The sequence below is a fragment of the Diceros bicornis genome, chromosome 29 (genome assembly GCF_020826845.1).
Source record: "Diceros bicornis minor isolate mBicDic1 chromosome 29, mDicBic1.mat.cur, whole genome shotgun sequence".
Taxonomy (NCBI): Eukaryota; Metazoa; Chordata; class Mammalia; order Perissodactyla; family Rhinocerotidae; genus Diceros; species Diceros bicornis.
Genome location: NC_080768.1, coordinates 30,056,639 through 30,077,347, shown reverse-complemented (window position 1 = coordinate 30,077,347; position 20,709 = coordinate 30,056,639). Strand labels below are relative to the sequence as shown.

Below are 20,709 nucleotides of genomic sequence, written 5' to 3'. Positions count from 1 at the left end.
AGGCACAGCAAGAGGGCTGTGTCCTGCCTTTTCATCAGGATTTCAAGAGGCAAAATGAAATCAGCCTCTCTTAAGTGGAGGGTGGAGGGAAGCCCTGAAATGTGTCTTCACCTTACAGAGTGTGACCATAGCCACCATTCAGATACGGGGTTTTCACTGAGCTTTTTAAGTTTTGAGAATATTTATTTTGTAAACAGTAGCATATTGTAAGTGGTGACATTTTTTTCCCCATGCACGGTCCAAGTTAGAGGCTCTCTTGATAGAACGAGTTTCATGTAGATTTGATCTGAGAGGACAATGAATCCAGAAAGGTCTCAGGGACTATATCATATATACTATCTCTTAATTTCTGTTAATTCCTGGGGAAAGATAATGAATGGACGTTTTCTTACCTGCCTTCCTGAAGTGGACCACAGTTCTTTTTGATGGGGCATAAATAATGTACACAACATTTAAAACTCTAAGGTTGCATTCCAAATATCAAAATATATAAAATAACTATTTCTATCGACAGTTTTCCTTCCTATCAGGTTAAGGGCAACTGAGAACACACAATATAATCAGCATGCAAAAAATAAAAAACCAAAAAACAACCCTTCAGTCTCTCATGTCTATTTAATTTAATATATGGAAAATTACGTATTTCATTTTCCATTCAACTCAGTATTCAGGTAATTGGTTTCCTCTTGACAAACCCACCAGCTCATTTCCATAATTCCTGTATGTATAACTCTTTCCCAAAATGGATAATGCATGAGCATCCCTTCCCCCACCTCCCAGGGAAGATTCCCAGTATACAGCAAGGTGACCTCACTAAAACACATTATAATCTCAGTCTATTTTCTGTATTTGAATTAATCCTTCTGGGGACAATATACTAGCCTTCAATATTTTTTTCAGAAATAGATAATAATTTTCAACATTACTGCTATTATATTTGTTTAGAAAAATCTACTATTTCATAGGCTTCAAGGCAGGCTCCCCTTTTCTATGTATTTAAAAACAATTTAAAGTACTGAATGTAAAGAACACCACAATTTTAAACAATAAAATACGTGCTTAACAAACACTGTCACTCTGCTGGCGGAGAAGAGAGAAAATACCACAAGAATATAAAAGCAGGTTTGAAACATATACACAAAATAATGTCCACGTAATATACAAATGAAAAATTTTGTCAGACAACGAACTTATTATACCTCACAACACAATATGTTCCAATTAAATCAATTACTAAACTACAGTTATCCATCTTTATAGCTCAGGAAACAAAACAGTCAATAAATATATATAGAAAAATGATCCTCACTCATTTATTCTATAAATATTCGTATGCAAAGTACTCTACTAGGCACCATGTGCAACACAAAGTTACCCTTGAACATCAGAACACGGGAGATAAGGAATGGGAAAGTTACATCTAAAGAACTAATTGGCATATATTTTAAAAGATTAAGGGTATGTGTGTGTGTGTGTGTGTGTGTGTGTTATTTAAAATACAAGTGCACATAACCTATTATTGCACCAATCTGCGAAAACATCACCACTAGTGTTCCTCCATTCTCCAAACATGAGTTTATCTACAAGTCCAAGTTCAAGCTAAACCTCAGGTTAAAAACATCCAGCTGATCTGTTTATGAATGTATTACATATTTGGCATCCAACTCTCACCAGTGGTCTCCACCAAATAAATATTTGATATGTATTATCAACAACATGATAATTATTTACAAAGAATCTCTGTGTATAAGACCCCGTGAAAAGATGTAGGGTATTTATAAGTTCTTTTCTGGGGGCTTAAAATTTAGACAACACTGGTGCAGAATATGCAGCTTGGAGACACCATTAGATGAACGAACACTGGAAAAATGCTTAGATTTTATGAATATTTAAACCCACTAAAACTGATCATTTAGTCCTTATTCTGTACCCAGCACAATACCAAACACTAATGCTCAGAACGACCACATGAATCACATAATATTATTTTCCACAATGTATATATGTGGAAACTGAGTCTTGAAGAGTTTTAGGTGCCGTCAGAGTTACGTTCTTGGGACATGGTGCATCCAGGGCTCACATCTGTGCAGTCAGAGGACAGAACCCGAGCCTTGCCTCCCAACCTCTGCTCTGATCTAACTAAAACCAGCAGCTCCCTACCCTGGGACAAACACAGCAGTCACTAAGCCAGGCCACCATTCAAGTGTCCCAGAAACCTCGACTTGGTGCTGCTCCAAGTCAAATTTTCATGCTGATGTGTTCTGAACTGCATTATATTCATATACAAGAAGTCTCATTTGACCTGCTAGCTAGTTAGGAAAGACCAGAGCTGACTTTTCTCTTCCTTCCTATTTTAGTGGCCCCATTCAGAAAAGGGATTTTTATTTTTAACGTGAATAGGCCAGATAACTTGGAGAGAAGGCAAAATACTGTTCTGTTCTGGAGTGTTGCCAAAAGTTGGGATATTGCTGGTTTGGAGAAGGTTGGATCATAGGCTTCAGGATGGGGCCACACCCAGGAGGACCAGAGCCCAGGTACGTCCTTTACAGGGGGATTTTGTGTCATCCTATCCTCTGTGGAATATGCAGATGTGGATTCAAATGTTATCCATACTTTGCACTTCCTTCCCTCCAGTGGATTTGGAGAGAAGTAAACACATGCTATTTAGCATACCACCATTCAAACTTAGAATCATCAGAAGGATGATTTAAGATGTTCCTTTGCCGTTCACTGAACTGCTGACTATGTACGTAGGTACACGTTTTAGTCTCAGATCAACCCTCACTTAGGTCACAAATATATACGATGTTGGCCTCCATCCAAAAAAGTCTTCCTACTATAAACTCACATAGACATGAATATATAAAACAAACACAAAACAACCCTTTCATTTAAATGTTCATAACTCTTAATTAGTATAAACTCGTAATTGGAAAGTAAACGTTCCACATTTGCGGGGAGGAGAAGGAAGGGCAGAGGGAAATTCGACAAAAATTTTTTTTTCATATACTAAATCATGTTAAACATAATACAAATGTTCACACTGTAGGTGCAAAACTATAATGTCCTGTATCCAAAATGACTTCCCTTACCCTGCAGCCTACTTTACATCAACTACTACCAGAGCAAGTGATGAATTCTCTTCTGCTCCCCTCATTGTCCTCCAATATCACAGAAAGTCCAAGGATAAGATGAGGACGGGGGGAAGAGATGCATCCAGGGACACCTAGAAACTCTATGTCTTTACAAACCTAAGAGCAGAAAGAACATTCGATTCACAAAATACATATTTCTAAACATTAAATAGCAACATATGTATTTATCTCTATAAAAAGAAAGCTCTCTGGGGCCGGCCCGGTGGCGCAAGCGGTTAAGTGCGCGCGCTCCGCTGCGGTGGCCCGGGGTTCGCTGGTTCGGATCCCGGGCGCGCACCGACGCACTGCTTGGCAAGCCATGCTGTGGCGGCGTCCCATATAAAGTGGAGGAAGATGGGCACAGATGTTAGCCCAGGGCCGTCTTCCTCAGCAAAAAAAGAGGAGAATTGGCGGATGTTAGCACAGGGCTGATCTCCTCACAAAAAAAAAAAAAAAAGAAAGCTCTCTTGTTATGAGCATTAGATTTCTTTTAAATACTTATTAACTACCTCCTTCATTTTTTTCTTTGATTTTTGGATGAATTTCTTATGAGCTCACATGTAAGTGTGATTTTCTATTATTATATACAAATGAAAATTTCTAAATAAATGACAGCTAACTCTAAGTCATGAAACTTTATGGCTTTAATGGGGAAATTTTTCGATGCATAATTAATATTCAAACTGTGTCTTATATAAGGTTGAAATATTTTTTGAAAAAAAAATCACTCCAAATTAGAATTTAGACATTTCCTTTTTGTGTGTGTGTGTGAGGAAGATCAGCCCTGAGCTAACATCCATGCTAATCCTCCTCTTTTTGCTGAGGAAGACGGGCTCTGAGCTAACATCTATTGCCAATCCTCCTCCTTCCCCCCCCCCCAAAGCCCCAGTAGGTAGTTGTATGTCATAGTTGCACATCCTTCTAGTTGCTGTATGTGGGACGCAGCCTCAGCATGGCCAGAGAAGCAGTATATCGGTGCGCGCCCGGGATCCAAACCCGGGCCACCAGTATCGGAGTGCGCGCACTTAACCGCTAAGCCACCGGGCCGGGCCTAGACATTTCCTTTTAAAGATTGGTTTTAGATTCACTATGGAATAGCTAAGTGGACTGCCATAGCCTTTAAAAATGTAATTTGTCTCTCAAACTGTGAGATTATGTGTAACAAACAGATGAGTTACAATCACAAACGCAAACATATGCATATTAAAAACTGGCTTTATCTAAATTTTAAATTTATTTATAAAGTGATATGCACCATTCATAATGAGATGCATTTTCATTTGACAATAAAATTCACATTTATTAAAACTACTAGAAAAATTGAGTTGATCTAGTACTGTGAAACTGAGTAAAGATTTCTATTTTATATTATTCCATAAAATAAAGCCAGGATTGATTCACCAATCACCAACATTTCCTACTCACATCTCTATAATCTCTGTAGAAATATGGTAAGATAAAGCATGATAACCATTTGCCAACAGGTCAAATAAAAATAGAAGTTATATGTTGTGGTAGAAATGTACTACTTTTCCCTCCAAGGGAAAATGCTGGTGCCCTGGCACTCTGACTCCATGCTGAATTCATTTTATATGGAGATCATATGACCTGATCTATTCTTTGCAGAAAATGCCACTGGTTCAATGATTTCCTAGCCCAGATTCCTCTTATAAATTACTTTAACCTCATTTAATTACCAAATCTTACAAGAATTTTTTCAAAGTTGTCATTACTATATTATCTAAAATAACATGTAAAAAGCATAAAGTTAAACTACTGAAGAGAGTCCAAATATTAGATTAAACTGCATGACACTGACCATATTCAGTCATGTATGACCTACAAAATTGACAATTTCATATGGTTCAACCTAATAAAACATTCCCTGACTCTCACATCACTGAAACTAAAACTCAACAGCTGCCCAGAGGAGCCAGCTGCCTGCCTAGGGAAGCTGTGAAATGCAAGGTTGGGGACACTGTGGCACAGCAAAGGCCACTCCCCATCAATAATACCTTTCTTGGACCAAAACAGCGTGAACCATATTGCACTTTAAAAAGAGGAGAGTTATATAATCAGAGTAACTCACAATCAAGATGACAAGTGTGGGGTGGAATAAATCATGAGCAAATAACAGGGACTATGCGACAGTATGACCATATTAGCCTAGGATCCTAAAGAATAAGCCATTCAAACTCATTTTCAAAAATGTGTAACTTGGGGCCAGCCCCATGGCGTAGCAGTTAAGCACATGTGCTCCGCTGCTGGCGGCTGGAGTTCGGATCCCAGGCGCGCACCGAGGCACTGCTTGTCAAGCCATGCTGTGGCGGCGTCCCATATAAAGTGGAGGAAGATGGGCACAGATGTTAGCCCAGGGCCAGTCTTCCTCAGCAAAAAGAGTAGGATTGGCATGGATGTTAGCTCAGGGCTGATCTTCCTCATAAAAAAAAAAAAAATGTGTAACTCAATCAAAGTAAGGTTCTTGAACATACTAGCCAGGGGTTAAAGATACAGTGTGAAGAAATGAAAACAAACATGTTAGTAAAGATCCTATTTCAGTTTTGATGCTTCCACATACAATTTTCCAACACCATCGTGAAACTTTTAAACATGACTAAACCTTTTTGTGGGTACTGCCTGAACTTACTCAAAAGGAACTGTTGTAAGGGGCAACTGAAAGGTGTTTTATAAGATGCTAAGTTCTCTGGGGAAAAGGCACTGGTTAAAATTAATCTCACAGACGTCCCCTTGCAAGTTAACAACCGCGTAGTCATCATCAGAGTGATGTTTCAGAATGTTCTGACTCAGAATCCTTAGCCAATTTGGGCTATCTGGTCTAAATGGAAAATAAACTCAAGTTGAGGCAGCTAACTGTGATCAAATCAGGACCCTATTCTTCCCCTTAGATTGGCCAGAATATCAAAGTAGCTTAAGAAAAAAGGAATCACTCTTTGGGGAACAGCAGTGTGATGCTCTTGGAGCACCCTCTGGAGGCCAGAGAAAGTGACACTGGTGAGAGGAAGAAACAAGATAATTCTGATCATCTCTGGCCTTCCAGAGGCCGAACACCACAGATCTCACTTGAGTCAGACTGAAAAATGCACTTGTTAAATCTTAAGACGACATAAGAAACAGGCATAATTAATTTATAGTTTAAAAATGTAAAATAAATCCAAGGTGTACCAACATTCTCAGATAATTGCTTCTTAATTTAAAAAAAGAAGAAATGCACTGATTAGTGTCTTTTCAGCCTACATTCCCAATTCTTTGGGGGAATTTACTGCAGAGGCAGTTTTTAATATTTAGGAGAGATGTGAAAATATGATATTTTCATTATCAAAATGTAAGTAAGCAAGGTTACTTTTGGTATTATTAAGTGTCAAACTTTTAAAACTAGCCAGCTTTATGCTTATCAAAATTGAGCATAAATTAAGCTGTCTCTTCTTCCACCGCTTCACTTTTTCTAAAGCAACAAACACTGACATCTATTGGCATTTTGGTAGCTCGCTTTTTTTTTTTTTTAAGTCTATTAAAACCCATACAAGGACACACACATGTGCAGACATGCATAGAATTAGGAGGAGTCCAAAACATGACTTGTTCCTTTGGGGAAATTTCATTCTAGGTACCCAATAGCCTATTTAATAGATATTATTGCCCTCTGGTTAAAATAAATCTGTTTTTAAGCTAATGCTATTGGATTTAATTTTTTCTATTTTCTGTTTGTCAAGAGGAGAGCTCTGGGGTTAACTAAAATATTAGAAGTCCATTTACTTGCTTATTTGAGCAAATAAAATCACTCACCCAAAATATTGACCCTTGGTTTGTTTTCTTTTGTCATGACACAACACTATAAATTATCAATACCATTAAAGTCAAATTTAACTTGCTACCTTGAGAATGCTAATAAAACAGATTTGGTACCACACTCCCAGAACTTTAATCATACATACCCATTCTAGTGAGGAGGGGGAGGGAAGAAAATAGTGAGAAGTGTGGATTTGTTATATTCATTATTCTGTTTATATCTGGAAACACCTGCACTCAATTCTGTGAAGCTTGCTGGCAATATACTGTCACACTTGATAAAAAGATAACAAAGAGCATGTTAATACACACTTTTCTTTTCAATTGCTACAATTTGTACTAGTCCCCAAAGAGAAGATCATGCATTCTATATAATACAGTGAGGTTTAAGCATCAACTCTTAAGCGCCGCCAGAAAAGGAGTCATGTTGCAAAATCTTCTCATAGCTTGAAACCTCAACATTTTCCTGCCAGAGATAAAATTACGTTGCACCTCACTCTACTTTCAATATTTAGACTGAATTCAGGACTGTTTTCATAATACATGTATGCAGTTACGGTATTTGACATACTTATCCACTTTTCTCTATATTTACAGGTAGTAGATATTAATATTTATACTCACTCTAATCTAAGGCCAGCTTTGGATTATTTTTTACCATAAAAGGTAAGTTTTGAAAATTACTTCAAATATCTTTGCAAAGACAGAGATAATTTGTTTCGTAAGTAATTTTATAAACAGAGCTAACGTTTACTGAGCGCTCATTACACGCTGGGCAATGTTCAGAATGCTTCCAGGGATTATCTCGTTTAAACCTCACAAAAACTTCATGATAATACTAATATTATTATTATCCCAGTTTTACAAATAAGGAATCTTAGGCATAGAGAGGTTAAGTAACTTTCCCATGACTGTACAGTTAAGGAACAGTAGAACCAGGATTTACACCCAGGTGATCTGTCTGTAGAGCTAAGAACTAGGAATGCTGCCTCTTGCTGCCTAACAGTGAGGCATTTTCACACCTCCCAAGGGACAAGCGATAAAATATACAAAGCATGTGCTACGCTGCCTGGAACATGGCAACACATAGTAGCTCCCTTATTAATAAATATAAAAGTGTCCAGCATAGTGCCCGGCAGCAGTAAAGTGTTCACTGTTCTCTACTGATTCAATATTTTCTGATTATATATATTTATTCTTTTCTCCCCATTCTTCCATCAGTATCTTTTTATCATTTTGCAGATAAGAGAATTGTATCCATAGTTTCTCCCCCTTTTTCTGCTTCAAAATAATTCTTCAAAATAAGTCCTATTTCATTCTGTAAATAATATTGGATGTTTTTAATAATTACATAAGGTAAGTGGTTACAAGTAACCAGGTTGAAACAGATCACTGGACATTCCTCCTGTTCTGTAAACACACACTGCCCTGTTAGGGACGGGGCACTTTATATCCAAGAATGTTTACAAGCACTTCAGCCCGAGCAGCCACTTAGTTAGCGAAACAGGTGGGTGATGTCATCCAGGGAGCACATGGCCCACTTCTACCCATCTGGGAGACTAAGTTTCTCGATTTTTCCACCACTTGTACTCACAAAGGTCCCTTCTGCCAGGAGTGAAGGGAAACCCAATTGTTTTCAAACTGGGCTAAGCCTGATAATGAATTTGTTCCAGGTCATTTAAGAGGGAAAAAAAGAAAAAAGAATCCTTCACAGTGTTTTAATGAAAGAAAAACATATAAGCAAACAGAGATTCATAAAAGAAGCTTAGAGCTAAATACCAAAAAGCAGCTCTGGTTTTGTAATTTAGGCTTCAATAGAAAGAGTCTGTTGAGCTGAATCAATATGTAGAGCCTACATATGGGAGGTCCGGCATCTAGGAGGTCCAGGATGTTACAGGGCCCTTGGTACATGGATCCATGCTACAAAGCCCAAGATTATGCTAAGATTGCTTATTTTGAGCAAAGAAGAGGAATCAATGACCCCAAGGGCTTGGGACCTATTAGAGCCATTATTATGAAATAGATAATTCTGCTGAACATCTGCAGCCCCAATAGTGTGCAATTCAATATTCAGTTAATTGCATAAAAATGCGGATGCTATGAAACATAGCCATGTATGTATCACGTATCAGTCACACATGTCACATGAAAGTTAAAGAAGCCTTTTTCCCCTGAAAATTTCCCTCCAACAGATGTGTTTATGCCTCTGCATATAATACAGCACACAGCAGGACTGGGAGGCTGAGTGCTCTCAGCATTATATCTCCCCCAACCGTCATGAAGCAATGTTATAACATCCAAAGAGAGGCTCGGCTGTTGCATGAGTATCAGCAAGGACGTACAGTTTCAGAGGCTGTTCTAAGAAAGGGGTGACACTTGGGATTGAAGGGCACTAATACAGAAGCTATAGAAGAGATGGGTGTCCTCGTAAGTCCCAATTAAGTGCTAATTTCGGTTGGCATGGCAAATGGCACCTAGAGGTCACTCCTTGAGGATGCCCAAGAACTAAAGAGTACAAAAAAGGTTGAAAAAGAGGTGTGGGTTTCTCCCACAAACCATTATGGCTGTCAGTTATTTATTCTCCTAAGACAAGGAAAAGCACACTGGCACTTACCACTATAAGGAAAATGACAAGAAGCAGAGAAATACTGATTTCAAAGCAATACTATTTAATGCCATGTGCTTTTACATAAAGCTGGTTTCAAGTTAACAGTTCTTTTCAAATCAAATGAAGACTAAATATTATATCGTTTATATGGTTTAACAAGCACAAGGTGCCCTGGAGGGGGTAAAAATTTCCTCCCCAAAAAAGATTACCACCTGACGGAAAAGAGAGACAAATAGACTGAAAACTAACCTAGAGCCAAGTTCACCCCAATTTTTCTAGGAAGAGAAAGTATGTTACCTAAAGATGCCAATCTATCCGGTTTACAGGGACTCACAGGAAAGCAGAATGAGAGCCACCAAGGAAGCTCTTGAACTCTGTGTCAAAAGAGAACATGAGGTAGTCTCAACACAGCTGCCTACCTAGTAGATAAGACCTGCAGGGCACAGAAACACCTGCTGGCTCTTGAATCTCTCCTCCTCCGAACTACCTGCTTATCTGAAATGTCTGTGTTAAGGTATTGCTGCTATGAACCCTTGACAAAATGCAAACCTGTTACTTGAAAGGGATGCTACTTCAAACCACTGCCCCCTCCTTAATTCATCAGACCACCTACAGAGGACCATAGAAACTTCTGAAGGCAGAGTATTCACCCGCAGGACAGGAGAACCCCTAAAGGGCCCCACAAATAACTCTCTACAACTTGACAGTTTTGGCTGGGTCTAAGGTCTCTTTAATTTACTATAATGACCTTCAAAAGGACAGGAGAGAAAGTCACTTAGAGAGGTCGCTAATCCAGCTCCCCATTTCATACCTTGCTGAATAAAATGCTATATGGTATCTCCAAAACATAGGGCAAAAGTAAGTAAAATTTCAATACACCCTGGTGAGGGCTAATGAAAGGTAATTAAGGTGAATCTGATCAGCAGCATCTTATTACGGAAGCATGCAGAGGAATGGTCAGTGGCCAACCACTCTCTGTTCAATTTGTTTCGCTCAAAACCTGCTTAAGGTCTCTGCCAATAAGCCAGGTTCTGAAATGCTATCAGTGACGCGAATAAGAGGACTAGGCAAACCGTGTGTTCTTCCTGAAAGAAATAGGCAGATACTTTGCTTATCCTCTTCAGCCACAGTATTACCAAGTGCTATTGAATTAATTCTTCAAAAGTGCTTTATAAAACGTCTTGGGGGGATTTCTAAGCGACTCAAGGCATCTGGATCAAGTAACAATTGGGAATTGCAGAGGCAGAAAAAAAAGCCCTTCCATTCCGCCCCCTCCCCTCTTTTTTAAAGCATCTTCTTCACTCAATCACTTGTAAACAAGTATTTATTTGGGATGCTGCCTCTGTCCAAGACAACGTCTAAAGCTTCAGTTCTTAGGGAAATCCAAGGTGAAACTGTCATTCACGTGCGTGTTCTGATTATCAAATACAAGATTCGTCTCTAGAGAGCCTCAACTGCCATTTCATTCCATTATATAACCAGTAAGCAACTGGGTTCAAAAATTCAGATAAACTTTTGCTTTTCGGCACCTCTTAGGAACATATATTAACCATATTTATCGGGGAGGTCCTGAAAAATACAACTGCTAAGCCAAAAGTTTGAAAACTTATTTGGAACAGACCTGATTCCTGGCACTGGGCTAGATTTTATCTGCTTCGCTGATCGCTAGGAATCCCTCTCAGCTGATCTGAGTTCCCATATCGCAGGACTGAATCAGGGTGAATGTACGCACATCGCGACCCTACACCGCCTTCCCCTCTGCCCCAAACACCGATGCGCGACTGCTCACGCGGCCTCTCTCGACCACCCGGTTCTTCCGAGCCAGGCACACCGAGGGGAGACCCGTTCCCGCTTTTCTCGCTAGAGGGCAGACCCGGCCCGTGCAAAGCCCTCCCGGCGCCGGACACGCGCGCACCCAGCCTCCGCTCCCGCTCTCCGGGTCCCGCTCCCGGGCTGGGCTCAGCAGTGAGGCGCGGATAAAAGGCCGTGCCAGGGAGCGCGGCGCGTCCGGGACCCTCGGAGGGCGCAGGCCGGGGCTACCGCCCCTCCCCCTGCCGGCGCGCGGGCTGCGGGCGCCCGGGTGGGGCTCCGCGCCCAGGTGAGGGGCGGCCCCACGGAGGAAGAGAACCGCCCGGCTCCGCGGACGCCCGGGAGCGGGGCCAGGCGCTCGGAGCGCAGCGCGCGGGCGAGCGAGGGAGAGGCGACGGCGGCGGCGGAGGATCGCGAGCCCCGGGCGGCTGCGCACTCACCTGGGCTCGGGCCGCCCTCCGCGGGCGCGGGCTTCTTGCCGGAGCCTCGGTCCTTCTTGCCCTTCCCCTTGCCTCTGCCTTCTTTGCGCTCGGACATCTCGCCCGAGAAGCGCAGGCTCGACGTGGACGGCTGCCGGCGAAGGCGACGCGCGACAAGTTTGGTCCGAGGGCTTGGATCGGGTTTGGGAAAAGTTTGTCCCTCGAAGGGGAGAGCGAGTGACCGGGCTGCGGCACTCGCGCCGCGCGGGGGCGTCTCCTGTCCCCTGCGGGGAGCGGCGCGGACGCGGCGTGCGGTCCGGGCCACCTGGGACTGGCTGTCGCTCCGTCAGGCGCTCGCCCTCGCTCTCGGGACTGCTCCTGTCGCTCAGGGAAGTCCTGGGTCCCCGCTGCTGTCGGCTCCTGTGTGGCCTCTGTCCGGCGCTCTTGCAGCACGAAGAAGGAGAGGCGTTCACAGCCCTGCCCGCGCTCCCATCGCCCAGGCAGCCGCCGCTCCGCTGCTGCCCTCCGCGCGAGCCCGGAGTTCCGACAAGTTTTGGGGAACTCCTCGCCGGCTCTTTTTCAATTGCCCCACAGCTACCCACCTCCCTCCCGCAGGTTAGAGGCAGGCGCCTCCTTCTCACCCTCCCCTTGCCTCGCCCCCTCCCGCTTCCCCACCACACCCCCACCCCGAGGCGCGGACACGCCACCGGGAGGAGCCTGGGCTCGGCGCTCCCGGGCGCAGCCCCTTTCCCTCCCCGAGCCCGGCCGGGCGGGGGGCGGCGGCGCGCGGGGCGGAGCGGCTGCCGGGAACCCCCGACAGGGGTCGCTGGAAGCTGCGCGGAGACGCCGCCGCCAATGCGGCCGCGGGACACGAACCGAGCGACCCGGCCCGGGGAGATTCAAAGACCGAGGAGGGGACCCAGGGGCTCTGGCTCCTCGCTCGCCTCCGCAGCCAGGCAGCGCCCCCGAAGAGCTAGTCCCTTGCCTTGGATGCGGAGAAATGTTGCAGAAAACAGTTTGGAACTCTGACACCTGCCCGCCAAATTAAGGCTTTGGAACCCGTGGGAAGGAGAGGAACGTTTGCTTTTTCTCTCTCGAGTATGGGGTTCATTCCTTTCTTACTTTAGTGAAAAACCCCACACGCTCGTAGGGCAAAGATCAACTCTGGATGGAAGGGAGTTTGAGTGTAAGACAGTTCTGGGTACACAGAAAGGGCTCAGAGAAACTTAAAGGGGGTTAGATTGCACCATCTTCCTAGATCTGCTCCTTGAAAGTGTGTCCTGCCTTCCTGTGGTTAACAACGTGCCTGTCACAATTCTCCTCTTCAGCTTTTCCTAAAATAAATAATAATAACCTGGCCTCTCCAGAGGGGGTGTCCTAAAATGTCTCTCGCTACAACTTAATTTTCAAAGGAACGGATAAAACCCTGATTAAAAGGCTATCGACAATAAAATTATTGCAATAGCTGGGAGTCAGTGCTGCTGAGTGAGAACGCAACAGGGAGGGCAGAAGGGAGACAGCGCTCGAGTTCCTCAATTCGTTAATGCTAGCTTTCTCGGTTTCCAACTTTCCTCAGAACTGCGAGTGAAACCTCCTCCTTCTCTTGTCCTCCCTCTGGTGGAGAATCTGAAAGAGCAGTGAAATCCAGGATCTGTTGGCACCCCGCTGCCAAGGGCAAAAGTTAAAGGCCGGAGTAATCCGCTCCACGAAATGATCCAGAATCATGTAAAGAAAACATTCTCATAGTTATATCACAGCTGTGGCTAACTTAGAATGTTAATTTACAGTGATGGACTCGCGTTGTGGTTAGGAAGAGGGGAGTATGAACAATCCATACATGAAATTTACTGACTCCTCTTTAAAAGTGACTGATTCCTGATTTTCCATTCTCTGGGATTAATGCTAACTGAACATTACCTGTATACAGCCTTCTTGGTATATTTTCTATTTGCCACCGTTTAAATAAAGGTGAAATCTAGGGTACCTCCTTGCTATGTATGTGGGAAGTGAGGGAGGCAAAAATACTCATTTTAAAACTGTCCTAAAATAAGAATAATTTTATTCTCATTTAATTTGCATTGTAATGAGAACCTAACTCTGTTGAGTGGGTTTAATTGTTGAAAGATATCTTAACATATTGCCATCATCATTTATTTTGAAAAAGTTTGATGTCCAAATATCTTTTGATAACCTTCCAACAAACACCAAATAGAAATTTTACTGGGCTGTAAAAACAGCAAAATCAGGGAAAAGATTATGAATCTATCTGAATAGCACTATAATATTCCACAGAGTCTAATGCAAACTAGAGTCTGAACGTGGGCTGAAATAACTCTGCTTTCCCGGGAGGGGCCACTACTCAACAAGCAGGAAACAGCGAAATAAAGAAAAGGGAGCCCTTTCAGAAAGGGGACTTTATCTCCAGGATATGAGACCCTGTAAGGGCTTAGTATACAATAGCTACATATTACCAGATAGATCATTATTTTAGAATTGAAGGATATAAAGCAAAAATGTATTTGGGAATTCAAAAGAAAAGTTTCAGATCTTTCCAAATAAAACAGGAAGACAGTAGTAAAACCCATTTTGGGATTGTCCTTAAATTACTCATCTCTGTGGTCAGGAAGTGGCAAGTAATTTTTTTTTTTTTTACGTGTTTGAAAAACCTGGGAAATGATCAGAACAAGGGATGGATAGAGAAAGGAGGAAGAATATTTTTGCTTTCTTGAAAATCAAAATATGAACCTCAGTTGTCTAATTTAGAAACGATGACATATCTTCATGCTATAATTTTATTAATTTGTTATTTATTGTTCAGCTCTTAAGAGTATGTATCATACAGGGTATATCAGCTCACAGGTAACACATGTCAACCTGTCAACATATGTCAGCTCTTGGAAAATAGAGTGGAGATTTATAAATAAGCAACTTGAGAAAGAAAGACAAAATGGAGATCTTATACTAAATGACAGTTTAAAGTAAATGCAATCATGGGCCATAACATTTTTCTTTGGCTAGACTTAACTTTTAGAAGCACTCTTAGAATTGACAAAGCTGGCCGAATATACCCTTTCTCTCAGTAATTCTCATTTGGAAAATACTCCAAGAAAATTTTAAAAAGAAAAAAAATAAAATGAAAGAACATTAACATGTGAAGATAGATTGCATTTTTGCAAAATATTGTGCATATTGACAGCAAAGGGAATTTAATTTAGAATTCTGCAAACAGATAGTTTTAACTTTTTAAAAATGAAGTAACAAGATAATTTATATAAAGATTAGTTTTTTAAAAACTTTGCAACAAAGTTGGCATTAATGAAGATGCATGAGTATAAAAGAAAATCTTACTCACCACAGCCAGCCTCAAAACAACCACTAAATGTACATGGCTTATTCATTCATTCACGAAGCATTTACTGAACTAAATGCTAGATAGTAGAGAAACAAACAAACAAAAAAATTGCTCCTGTTCTCATGAAGCTAAAATAGTGTGAGAACGACATAAAAACAAATTAATTATTTCAATACAACAGAAAAGCAGGGCCACATAAGTTTTCCGGAGCTCGTAAAATTTAGGGAATCTTCTTGAAGGAAAAGAACACAAAACTAAAATACAAATTTAGGTCCAAGAATGTTAAAGGGAACCTTGGAAGTGAGAGGCCCTGAAGAGTAAGCTTCATTTGCTTCCTGGTAAATTCACCTCTAGTGAATCCAAGCATATTCCACCCTCTGCACAATTATAGTATTGGTAAACAATTATATACTATCTTAGAGATTAGATAATACTCTCACATACTACCACTATGAATAGGAGACATTAACAAGCACTCAAAAGGAATACACACAAAACTGAAACAAGCAAAGACTATCATGTGAGGAAAATGAGATGAAAGGAGCCTTAAGAATTCACAGATTAGCAATTGTCCTGTATGTTTAGTTAGACTCTTAGAATCAACATGCAAGTTGACTTTGTGAAACAAAGGGCTCCTGACGAGCAAGATGCCCTGGCAAAACTGGAAATGGTGTCCTCCGTTACATTTGGCAAATGTTTAACAGAATTACTAATTAATCATATTCTGTCTGCTGTGAAGAGAGTCAGTTTGATAACAAAATCGTGAGTTTAGAATGCAAAGAAAAATACTAAAAAGGTAACTTTCAAACAACATTGAAATGAAATCTCTCTTTATGTTTTTCTGGTTATTTGTGATTTTTAAAAATAAAAAAAATTTTTTTAATTATTGCAGACCGATGATTACTGTTGTTATTATTTATCATGTTATTAATGATAAGATTACTCTCATGATTGTATTAAGACTTAATAGTTTTTGAAACGTTTTCTTTTAAGAGCAACACAATCTCATGCAATGTTTTGATTTCTCTTCCTGACCTCCACACTAACAATATATCTTTATCTTCCCTAAGCCCCTTGCAATATGTACTTAATTCAGATGTGTATGTGATGCAAATACCTCAAATTTATATGTACATATATATGTGCACATACACATATACATGTATAGACATACATGTGTGTATACATCTATATTTATTTGTGTGTGTGCACGTATATGGGTGTGGGTGTATAGTTATTGTTTCTCTTTTCTCTATTGGAAATGAGAAACACTGTCTGTCTTTGAATGTGAATCTATAAAAGGCAGAGATTATATACCCTTTTATCCACTTTCTTCATATCGCTATCCATTAGAATTCCCAGGACCATACTTTGCACCTAGTAAGCACTAAATAGTTCTGCATAAAATGAATTTAAATAGAATAGGATGAGTATAAAAAGCCTAGTTCTGATAATACCATTTTCTATCCATCAATTACTAATTACCTCCTCTGACAATCATCTTGGACACCTCCTTTTCTGTATCCAACCCATTCCCTAATCCTCTCATTTTATCCATCTTCACTAAGTACCACCCAAATCCAAGCCTTCATGGTATCTTTGCTTTAACCACAGTAAAGCTTTCTAGCTGGACTCTTGCTCTCTCCAATTATTTTGCCACATACAGAAGTCAGAGGAGTCCTTTTGAAATGCAAATCTAATCCAGTCACCCTTTGCTTCACTGGATATTGAAACATGTCCAATGCCCTTGAAGGGCTAGGCTGTGCCTATGTCCGGGCTATTTCACTATGCTTCATCGCTCACTCTGTGCTTCACGCACAGAGGCCTCTTTGCAACATGCCTCTAATGCTTGCCATTCTTTCCGGCCTCAGGGCCTTTGCACTTGCTGTTTCTCTGCCTGAATTTTCCTACAGCTACCACACTTTGCCTAATTCCACTTATCTCTCAGGCTCCAATTGAATTTCAGTTGCTTAGAAAAGCTTTCCATTACCTTGGAAAACCGTGTTAATCTCCCATCACATTTTTTGCATCTCCTTCATAACATTTCTTCCAGTTTGTAATTACGTAATTGTTTTTGTGGTTATTTTTTTACAATGGTCTGTTCCCATTGGGCATTAATCCCTTTGAGGGCAAAGACTGACTATTTCGTGTTCTGTGCTGTGTCTCTAGCATTGTGCCTGTCTTATCATATCCAATTATATACATTTTGTTAATTGGGGAATAAGGGAAGATAAATAGAATTATGTTCATATGTATATAAGACTATACATACATATATATGTGTGTGCTCTTATGTTTATTTGATCAAATTTTAAAATGATAATGATGATTATGGTACTTTGGGATAACTTCTGTTGAAATAAGCCTTTCCCAAAACAAGCGTATAAAGGAAAAATCAGTATAATCTCTCAAAACTTTAAGAGGTGAGGTGATAACTTTTGTGAAATGGTAAAATTCCAAGAAGGATAATTACTTTTTTCCTAAATTGCCTCTGCAAGTTTTATCTGTAGATTACATTTATTGGCTCCATTTCCTCCCTTGGATTCTTGTGAGGTGTCAGAGATCCCCATAAAAGGGCTGGGTTTTAGCTGGGATGTTCTAACAAAGTGATAATGGATAAAAACCTGCAAGCACAGCATTGTTACCAGAGTTAAAAACCCCCTTCTGGGCATAATATATGGTTCCTCTCCCCATAAGATTAGTTTTCACTTCACAGACCAGCGGTGAGTCTGCATGTAGCCATTGCAGTAAGTTGCAGCCAGTAACCACCTTCAACTATCTTTGAGCTTAGATTTAATTCCTCTAATATTTTGCTCCCTTCCCATCATTCATATCCACACAGGAAATGCAAAGGGATTTCTCTATACACACTTGGGGCTCTGATTTTTTGTACATCTGAGAGAAAGATTCAGATACTTCCATGTCTTTTAAGAGTCATTCCACAAGATCCTCTCCAAGGTTAACATCTTTCTCTTCAAGAGGCACTTGATATTCATTATTGTGAAAAGATTCACCCCTGTTAAATTTATAATGATGTGAAAATATAAATTTAATGTCTTGAGTGATGAATTAGTACTTCAAATATTTGAACAGTGAGAGTAATTTAACAGATCAACTCTTTTCTCTGTTATGTCCCATAAGAGACACCTGGTAGAAAGCATTTCCAAAACAGATTAGAGAATATAGGAAATTACTTCATAATGTCATCGTGATAACTGGGCTGTATGGAATGAACCACTGACCCACGATATTCTGTACCTGGCCCAGGCATGTAATAAGACCACAATTATTCTTTTTCCTTCTTTCCCACATAATTCATTCTAACTTCCTTACTAAATCTTTATGAATACTCCCCCCCTTTTTTTTCAGTTCCTGCTCATGTTAGAGCCCAATACTTCATATATCTGACTTGACTAGGGATTTTTAGTTTTGAGCTAAGAGCCAAGAGTGAAGTTCTCAGTGGAATGTTTCAGTCATCTCCACCCCTGGACCCAGGCCTAGAATTCAAGTTACTTTGCAACAGACCAACTTTCAACACACTAGATGTTTGGGAATTTTTGTATATGTGTGTGTTAAAAAATATATATCTTTCAATTCTCATTCATTTGGGAAAAGAATTTCACAAGTATTAACAACTCAAGAAGGCAAGTCATCTTTTAAAGATGATTTAGCAGAACAATTAGCTAACTTGATGGAAACCAAATGACCGTCCAAAAAATAACTGGTGACCAACCATGCAGAAGATTACATTCTTATGGAAAATGTTGTCTTTTCTGCTTAATCATAAAGATTGGGTTTGTTCCAACTCTTTCCCATAGGTGCAAGATGGAAACCACCTGATTCAAATGGTATGGGGGGCTCTGGTCTTGCCTAGGGTCTTAACCAACATATAGGATTCTTTGGGGCCCAGAGAAATTCTGGAAATGATCCTGCACCCCAGGTAGTCAATGGAATGTCTAAGATTATGTTCGGATTAGCATTAGCGAGTGATCTTTCTTTGGTCGGAGAGTGGATTGAAATCTCTGAGATCCCATAAAGCAAATACATTCAGGCATAGAAAATTCTGTCATTCCAGTTGAGACTCATGTCTTTGAGAGGGGCCAAAACTAGCCCTGGTGTGTAGGTAGAAAGAGAAAGTCACTTCTACTTAGGTGTCATTCATCTTGCTTTGGAATTGCACGATCTCTTTTCTGTTGTTATTTCCAAAAGATAGTCTAACAGAATGAGGTGGAAAACCACTATCACTTTTACTTTCATGATAATAAGTAGACCCCTCAGCACCCGCAGTGTGTAGGATTTATATCAGTGCGTGTTTCCTATGGGTACTAAAGCTATAGTCCTATCTTAGAAGTGCAACATAAAGAACTTAATATATATTGTCTCAACTCATTTTTTTCTTTTAAAATTTATTTGTTTTCCTCTTACCTAAGAAACTTTCATTGAAGTATTATCAATTCTTTCCCACCCTTGTCCTACTGCTGTACCTGCCCCACCAATCTCTAATGCCAGGTCACACCAACTACCCAGTTTGCTCCATGAACATTATCTTTCCCCATTCTAACAAAAACCTTTCTTTTAATGTTTCCTTTCCTGTTACTACCAAAAGCTCTCAGTTCTTTCTTGTCTATCAGCTCAAGAAATCCATCTCCTCCCCCAAATCACCACCAATCTAATGAAACTGCTCAAAATTCACCAATGCCTTCCTAACTGTCACAAGAAGTGTTCTCTTTTTAGTTCTTATGTCTAGGACGCACTGATACATACATCATCCTGACACCTTTTCTTGGGACTCAGAGTAATATCTCAGTGGTAGAATTTTCTCTGTCTCTTTTTCCTAATTCTTTTTTTTTTCCTACCTGTCTGTTAAATGCTGGCTCATGGTCCAATATTTAAACCTATTTTCTTCTTAACAACATGATAATCCTATCAAAATGTCATTCACTGCCACTACCTCACATGTTGATAATTCACAAATATGTGTGTGTGTGTGTGTATATATATATATATACATAGCTCTAATTTTTTTCTGAACTTCACGCCTCTACTTACAACTATCTCAAACTGAATATGTGCAAAATAGTTTATTAATTCCCATCCCTCCCGCCCGGCTAAAAAAACCAGACACAGCTCAAGATCAGAAGTCAGGCATCATCCTTTATTTTTCTCCTCACATCTTCCTTTCCTCCTGTTTCCAGCCATGTGGGGTCCCCAATCCTAGTGCATTCCCCTCTGAGGCAGCTTTTATACTCATCACCTATCTCCTTGGCTTCTCCCCCTTCTGGGTCCTCTGTCATTCCTGGGCCTTTGGTCAGTGCTCATCTCACTGCTTCATTTTCATTTCTCACAGCTAGCCGTCCTCCTTCCTGCTACCAGAGTTACTCTCCTAAAATACAGTTATCTTGTCTCTCCTTACGTAAAATCTCTATTGGATTCCTGTTGCTATAAAGTTGAAACTTCTCTTTAGAGGGTAGCTGGGTCATTCCCAATCTAAGTGCTGCATAAATATTCAACTTCTATCTTTTCTGTGCATTTGATGTACTCTGGTCACACTGAACTGTAACTTTTCTTACTTCTGTGCCT

General features: G+C 40.5%; 1 protein-coding gene across 4 annotated transcripts in view; it reads right to left on the bottom strand.

Moving 5' to 3' along the window:
• Window positions 1-11,969, bottom strand: part of NRG1 (neuregulin 1) — a 215,189-nt gene extending 203,220 nt beyond the window's left edge. For all 4 annotated transcript variants that reach the window (XM_058525174.1, XM_058525175.1, XM_058525176.1 and 1 more), the window contains exon 1: window positions 11,799-11,969. In XM_058525174.1, the coding sequence (XP_058381157.1) occupies window positions 11,799-11,895 (97 nt within the window). In that variant the 5' untranslated portion in view covers window positions 11,896-11,969. The remainder of the gene's footprint in view (window positions 1-11,798) is intronic.
• Window positions 11,970-20,709: the final 8,740 nt, after the last annotated feature.